The sequence below is a fragment of the Palaemon carinicauda genome, chromosome 18 (assembly GCF_036898095.1).
Source record: "Palaemon carinicauda isolate YSFRI2023 chromosome 18, ASM3689809v2, whole genome shotgun sequence".
Lineage (NCBI taxonomy): Eukaryota > Metazoa > Arthropoda > Malacostraca > Decapoda > Palaemonidae > Palaemon > Palaemon carinicauda.
In genome coordinates, this window is record NC_090742.1 from 12,551,022 (window position 1) to 12,559,298 (window position 8,277).

The following is an 8,277-nucleotide window of genomic DNA, read 5'->3' on the forward strand; positions in this document are numbered from 1 at the left end:
ATTAGTATTATTATTATTATTACCAGCTAAGCTACAACCCTAGTTGGAAAAGCAAGACGCCATAAGCCCAAGGGCTCCAGGGAAAAATAGCCCAGTGAGGAAAGGAATTAAGGAAATAAATAAGCGATATAAGAAGTAAAGAACAATTAAGATAAACTATTTTAAAAACAATAATAACATTAAAACAGACATTCTTCATATCCTTTGTTCATGCTTGAACTTTTAACTCAATACTTCTCCATTCATCATCTCCTACTTCGCGCTTCATAGTCCTCAGCCATGTAGGCCTGGGTTCTTCCAACTCTTCTACTGCCTTGTGGACCCCAGCTGAACGTTTGGTGAACTAATCTCTCTTGGGGAGTGCGAAGAGCTTGCCCAAATCATCTCCATCCAACTTTCATCATGATTTCATCCATATATATTTATATATATATATATATATATATATATATATATATATATATATATATATATATATATATATACTTTGTATATATATATATATATATATTTATATATATATATATATATATATATAAATATATATACATACATACTGAATATATATATATATATATATATATATATATATATATATATATATTTATATGTGATCTTACATGGATTATTTTATATAGTGCTTCATACGGACCTCAAAGGCATTTAAAAATATATTCTAACAGTTTGAGTTTGCCAAATTGTGGTCCCTAATTCTCCTCTCCCCATTCTGGAAACCTGAAATTGCTTCCCCCCCCCCAACCCCCTGCCTGTGTAAGAACCCCTGTTCTATATAATACATATATTGTTAACTCTTTTACCCCCATGGACGTACCGGTAGGTCCTTGCAAAAAAATGCTATAAATTGATAATTTTTTGAGAAAATTCAGACATTTTCCAAGAGAATGAGACCAACCTGACCTCTCTATGGCAAAAATTAAGGCTGTTAGAGCAATTTAAAAAATATATACTGCAAAATCTGCTGGGGGAAAAAATAACCCCTTGGGGGTTAAGGGTTGGAAATTTCCAAATAGCCTGGGGGTAAAAGGGTTAATAACCACAGAATCATGAAAAACAGAATATGAGATGTCATAGCTCGAGTCTCAATAGATTAACTTTTATACGACATGGTGATGTTGCCTTATCAGTCAATCTTAGAAGTGTCATCGGATGGCGTAAGTCAGGCTGTGCCATCGCAAATCTATACTCGAACAGGCACTCGATAGAGCACATACCTTCGCCAACGCCATTTTTGTCTACAAGAACACTAAAGTTGTGTGTATTTGATGGCAAAACACATTTGTCATCTAAATTTAACATCATGGCCTAAAATCTTTAATTTTCATGCAGTTTCTGCGAGTCCATTGACCCATTGACCTTTGCCCCCAACCGCTAACAGGGGTAATGATATCACTATATCATGTTGTATATCACAAGATAGGCAATTGAATTATGCACATTTTGGCTTTAGTTTCTTGCAAAGCAGATAAAAATTGGCCACCGTATGGCAAAAAGATGTAGTACGGTGTGTCTGACTAGTACAGCTTTACTAATTATGACAATACACGCAAATCGTTCCACCATGTTAAGGTGTCCCCACTCTGCTGGGATCCAGATATCAGGTAGAATAAGAGGTGAAGTCGCTTATAGATTCTTAGTTAAAATGTCTCCTAGTTTTTTCCAAGATGGAAAACACCCATACGTGTTACTAGATTTAGAATAAGTAAAATTTTTACACAGTAAATTCCTCACCTCAAGTTATTCCTGGTCAAACTCTTGAAGTCTCAGCTGACACATGGTCAACAGTGATAATTAAAATCATGATTGAGTTTGAATCGAGTGGTTTATTCCATCAAACACAATTTTAAATTCAGCTGCCGTACCCCATAGCAATGGTTTCGAAACACATTAAATTGGAAAGAGAAAACGAAGAATTCATCGGTGAAGATAATTTCATTCACTCTGCTGGGATCCAGATATCAGGTAGAATAAGAGGTGAAATCGCTAACTGCGGACTGGCCATGGTGGGAGACTTCTATCTGATCGTCCACAGCAAAGTAACCTAGTATGGGTGTCCCTGACTAGTAAAGCTTTGTTAATTATGATGATACACACAAATCGTTCCACCATGTTAAGGTGTCCCACTCTGCTGGGATCCAGACATCAGGTAGTTAAAATGTCTCCTAGTTTTTTTCCAAGATGGAAAACACCCATACGTGTTACTAGATTTAGAATAAGAAGTAAAATTTTTACACAGTAAATTCATCACCTCAAGTTATCCCTTGTCAAACTCTTGAAGTCTCAGCTGACACATGGTCAACAGTGATAATTAAAATCATGATTGACTTTGAATCGAGCGGTTTATTCCATCAGAAACAAAAATTCTTGATAATTAGACTAAGGATTGCTTCAAGCACAATTTTAAATTCAGCTGCCGTACTCCATAGCAATGGTTTCGAAACACATTAAATTGGAAAGAGAAAACGAAGAATTCATCGGTGAAGATAATTTCATTCAGTCTATGACTCCCATAATATGCCTGTTGCCGACAAGATAAGGCGGTGTGAAATATTGACGGATTTCGATGGAGTTATCTTAAATTTCAGATATCTAGATAACTTTATATTCTTATGATCAATTTCTAGGACTTCTGCGTAGGTAATATACTTCAGCCCCGTATATTTTCCCAGTGGTGGTGCTGGGGGCAGCTGGGCACGTCTTTGATTAACTGAAATGTCTATCGTATGGGTACAATGGTCAAAGTGTAAACATTATCCTTTGACATATCCAGTATTATATATCACCTAAACTTTTTTTCAGCTATGGCTCTTGGTCTAAGCTCCAGGCACTCTACTACCACGACAACGACGACCAAAACTTTAAGTGAGTACCTATAGTAGATGAAGACAGTCAGATTGCAATAAATATGATTTTTCTAAAGGTTAGATAGAGTCAAGCATCATCTTCAGGAGAAGAAATAAAAAAGTTTGATGTCTTGATATAGATAATTAAATAAAACTGACCTCAGAAACTCAGAAAAAAATATGCGTGAGCTATTGCTGATTTCATTGTATTCCCTAAAGCCCCGTCCACGCGGTCGAGCATATTCAACAGGCAAACAGTGATACCAGACCACAATAGGTTGTGAGAATTAAGTATTGATGGCGTCAGATGCTGGAAAACACAGGCAGAGGTCTGGTAACAGTGCTGCCAGATCCCTGTCTGTGGTTTTCCCGCTTCTGATGTCATCAACCATTATCCTCACTATCTATTGTTGTCTGGTATCACTGTTTGCCTGTCGAGCATGATTCATCGTGTGGACAGGGCTTTAAACAATATACATCTTATCAGATAGAAAACTTATTTATTTATTCATTTATTTTGTTTTTTGAAAAGTTATTTGATTCAGCATTTCTGAATGTAGAGTTCTAACAAAAATCGCAATATTTGCTTGTATTATGGAACTGATTAACCCATTTATTTAGAATCTCTATCATATTTTTGAAATCACGTGAAATTCCATATTTTGCACAAATTCCTTTCTCTAAATATATGCCCTTCTCCTAGAAGAGCTGCTTAGCATAGCTACTCTTACCAAGAGGAAAGTAGCCACTGAACAATTACAGTGCAGTAGTTAACCCCTTGAGCGAAGAGCTGTTTGATAATCTCAATGCTATAAGGACAGAGGAGAATATGTAAAGAATAAGCTAGACTAATCGGTGTATGTGTATATAAAGGGAAAAACCCATAACCAGAGAGAAGGATCCAATGTAATACTGTCTGGGCTGTCAAAGGACCCAATGATTCTCTGGCGGTATCTCAACGTGTGCCTGGTGCCCTGGCCAACCTACTACCTATCTACCGGTGGGGTACCAAAACCTTAACTAGACATTGAAATAACAAATGTATCCCAGCCTCTGGCGCAATTTCTATATATTTCATACTATGTGGCTGTACATTTGTGCTAGATATCAACATACACTAATTGCATCAAGCAAGCGTTAACACCTGTGCGCTGAAACAAGAAGGCATAAGGGCTTACTAAGAGGAACGTGGAAGTACATAACTTATAATATAACCCAAATTATTATTATTATTATTATTATTATTATTATTATTATTATTATAATTATAAGCTAAGCTACAATTCTAGTTGGAAAAGCAGAATGCTATAAGGCCAGGGACTCCATCAGGGAAAATAGCCCCATGAAGAAAAGAAACAAGGAAAAATAAAGTAATTCAAGAACAATAACAATATTAGAATATATATTTCCTGTACACACTATAAAAAAATTAACAAAACAATAGGAAAAGAGATGAAATATAACAGTGTGCCCGAGTGAACCCAAATGCCCCGAAGATAATCAAAACACGCAAAAAACTTGGTTTTATTTCACTAACCATTCCACCGAGGAACTCTTTGGCAATTTCTGACTGGCTGTGCTGAGAAAAGTGAACCTTATCGGGGTTTTCTATACTGTACTTGTGGACAGATGGTGGAACCAACAATTGACTTCGGATGTACTCTATCAGTACGGGGTCCTCTTGGTCTGCGTCCTGCAATAGGCAAATCATTTGAATCTGTTTCAATTTGTTTTATTACAGAATAGATCTATTTCTGAAGAGATAATCACTACCCATATTAAGATGGTTAATCTATTTCTGAAGAGATAATCACTACCCATATTAAGATGGTTAATCTGTTTCTGAAGAGATAATCACTACCCATATTAAGATGGTAAACCTATTTCTGAAGAGATAATCACTACCCATATTAAGATGGTTAATCTATTTCTGAAGAGATAATTAATACCCATATTAAGATTGTAAATCTATTTCTGAAGATATAATCACTGCACATGTTAAGATGGAGATTCTATTACTGAAGAGATAATTACTGCACATATTAAGATGGTAAATCTATTTCTGAAGAGATAATCACAACCTATGTTCAACTGGTGAATATATTTCTTAAAAGATAATCAGTATCCATGTTAAGATGGTAAATGTATTCCTGAAGAGATAATAATTGTCCAGGTTAACATGGTAAACATATGTCAGAAGAGATTATCACTACCCACGTTCAGATGGTGAAAATGTGCCTGAAGAGATAATCATTAACCATGTTGAGATGGTAAATCTATTTCTGAAGAGATAATCACTACCCACGTACAGATGCTAAATCTATTTCTGAAGAGATGATAAATCTATTTCTGAAGAGATAATCACTACCCACGTTCAGATAGTAAATCTATTTCTGAAAAGGTAATCACTATCCATGTTCAGATGGTAAATCTATTTCTGAAGAGATAATCAGTACTCTCGTTCTGATGGTAAATCTATTTCTGAAGAGATAATAACTTCCCACGTTCAGATGGTAAATCTATTTCTGAAGAGATAATTACTACCCACGTTCAGATAGTAAATCTATTTCTGAAAAGGTAATCAGTACCCACGTTCAGAAGATAAATCTATTTCTGAAGAGATAATCACTACCTACGTTCAGATGGTAAATTTATTTCTGAAGAGATAATCACTATCCACGTTCAGATAGTAAATCTATTTCTGATGAGATAATCACTACCCACGTTCAGAAGATAAATCTATTTCTGAAGAGATAATCACTGCCCATGTTAAGATGGTAAATCTATATATGAAGAGATAATCACTACCCACGTTCAGAAGGTATATCTATTTCTGAAGAGATAATCACTACCCACATTCAGAAGATAAATCTATTTCTGAAGAGATAATCACTATCCACATTCAGAAGATAAATCTATTTCTGAAGAGATAATCACTACCCACGTTCAGAAGATAAATCTATTTCTGAAGAGATAATCACTACCCACATTCAGAAGATAAATCTATTTCTGAAGAGATAATCACTATCCACATTCAGAAGATAAATCTATTTCTGAAGAGATAATCACTACCCACATTCAGAAGATAAATCTATTTCTGAAGAGATAATCACTGCCCACGTTAAGATGGTAAATCTATTTATGAAGAGGTAATCACTACCCATGTTAATATGGTCCAATTTCTGTAAAATTTATTTTATTTTACCAAATTGTATGAAAGATTTAAAGAAATGTTGACCATGTTCCCTCATCTGAGTAATGTGGATTCTCTTAATACAGGCATTTTCTACTATCAATCACAATAAATCATAATTTTAAAACTTTCCAATTATACAATAAGATTATTATTGTATAGATGATACTGAATAAACATAAGAATATGAGTAAATCACAAACTGAATTTTATATGGTTACCCTGAAGTCATATGGAGTCTGCACACATGTCAAGGAATTTTTAAAGGCAACCAGTTCATTTGACTTCGCCGTAGAACGGGAACGATCTGTAAGATACAAATAATGAGCATTGAACATTTTCTTTGGTAATCTTGAAAATTGTTAAAAATAGCTTATAATTCTGCACTATTTCAAATAGTTTTCGAAATATGATCCTCTTAGTAACTCTTAAAATGTACTCAACTTTGGATGATATTGGAAGTAGATTAAAGCGATTCTGTGGAATTGTTCATTACTCAATTTTAAATGACAGAGGCAAGGGACAGGGACATTGCCCTATCGAGCATGACAATGCCCTAGAGACTGACCATCCTTTCCACCCAAGCTAGGAGCAATGAAGGCCAGGCAATGGCTGCTGAAGACTCAGCAGATAGACCTATAGGCTCCCCCAAACCCCACATCACTAGCTCACAAGGATGGTGAGGTTGCAGTGACCAAAGAAACTAAGGAGTTTGAGCGGGACTCAAACCCCAGTCTGGCGTTCACCAGTCAGGGACTTTACCACATCGGACAGTAATTAAACTGGCTGGTCAGACGTAAATTGTATACCATGATAGTCTTATTTAAGTGTGATTCTTTCACAGTTTCAGATTTAAAGGTACACTTGGGCACACTGTTCTATCACGTTCCTCTTCCTCTTTTTTTTTTTTTTTTTTTTTTGCAAGTTTTTATAGTTTATATATGAAAGATATATTCTAATTTTGTTAATATTCTAAAAAAATATTTTATCTTAATAGTTAATTATTTCTCTTGTAGTTTACTTATTTCCTTATTTCTTTTCATCACTGGGCTATTTTCCGTGTTGGAGGCCTTGGGCTTATAGCCTCTTGCTTTTCCAACTAGGGTTGTAGATTAGCTAGTAATAATAATAATAATAATAATAATAATAATAAACAGAACAGACAGTACACTGTTAAAAATATGCCGTAAAAAGAAATAAAACTGGCAAAAATCGTGGAATAAATGTGGCCACACATTTACCGTTCTAAAAACGGATATATTGATGTAAAGGACTGACATTACGGTCACCAACACGTAAGATATAATAATAAAGTATGGGAAGATTACGGTCGCCCGTATTTTACTGAAATACGGCTGAGAACAGTATATTTTTACGGAGAATTTTCGATGTAAGTTACAGTTTTTTGTTTGTATCTTAATCTATGCGCTATCCCAAGTGTAAAGTCGATCACAAATAAAATATCTTCCGATTTTTGTATAGGATTGAATACATTGATGATCACTACCCACGTTCAGATGGTAAATCTATTTCTGATGAGATAATCACTACCCACGTTCAGATGGTAAGTCTCTTGTTGATCTTAAACATGACTTTTTTCATCTGTAATTGTTTTTTTTTTTATTATAAATATAGGTTCATTATTAGAATCTAACAGTTATGAGAATCAACTTTTTTTTTATGAACACTCAAACTTACCTATTGTACCTTCGTTGTCCTTATTTTTGTAAAGCATTGCTAATAATATAAGTAAAGCTCCTAATACGACAATCCATCGAAATGATCTCATCATCATTTTATTTGCTGTGCTGGAGTTGATTTTCCTGATAAAAGAAAGGTTGGATTAATACTGATTGATCATCATCATCATTATCTTCTCCTACGCCTATTGACGCAAAGGGCCTTGGCTAGATTTCACCAGTTGTCTCTATCCTAAGCTTTTAAATCAATACTTCTCCATTCATCATCTATCTCGCACTTCATTGTCTGCAGCCATGTAGGCCTAGGTCTTCCAACTCTTCTGAACGTTTGGTGAACTAATCTCTCTTGTGGAGTGCAAAGAGCTTACTCAAACCATCTCACCTCATCATGATCTCATCCACATATGGCACTCAAATAATCTCTCTTATAGTTTCATTTCTAATCCTGTTCTGCCATTTAACTCCCAATATCCTTTTGAGGGTTTTGTTCTCAAATCTACTAAATCTATTGGAGATTGTTTCA

At 34.9% G+C, this 8,277-nt stretch overlaps 2 protein-coding genes across 2 annotated transcripts in view; both read right to left on the reverse strand.

The window, feature by feature from the left end:
* The window catches only part of LOC137657613 (protein Star-like), a 213,702-nt gene that overhangs the window by 42,473 nt on the left and 162,952 nt on the right, over positions 1-8,277 (reverse strand). The gene's annotated exons all lie outside the window — the stretch shown is intronic.
* On the reverse strand, positions 4,291-8,141 carry LOC137657965 (uncharacterized). The gene is made up of 4 exons (XM_068392689.1): positions 8,137-8,141; positions 7,753-7,877; positions 6,276-6,361; positions 4,291-4,554 (listed from the first exon to the last, which is right to left on the reverse strand). Exons 1-4 carry the CDS (start codon positions 8,139-8,141, stop codon positions 4,291-4,293), a joined length of 480 nt encoding a protein of 159 aa, XP_068248790.1.

What these genes read in the sequence shown, in the direction of transcription:
- LOC137657965 (XM_068392689.1), bottom strand. An exon ending in GGACAACGAAGGTACAATAG is followed by an intron (nt 6,362 to 7,752) that starts GTAAGTTTGAGT and finishes TGTATCTTACAG; the next exon opens with ATCGTTCCCGTTCTACGGCG. An exon ending in AGACTCCATATGACTTCAGG is followed by an intron (nt 4,555 to 6,275) that starts GTAACCATATAA and finishes TGCCTATTGCAG; the next exon opens with GACGCAGACCAAGAGGACCC.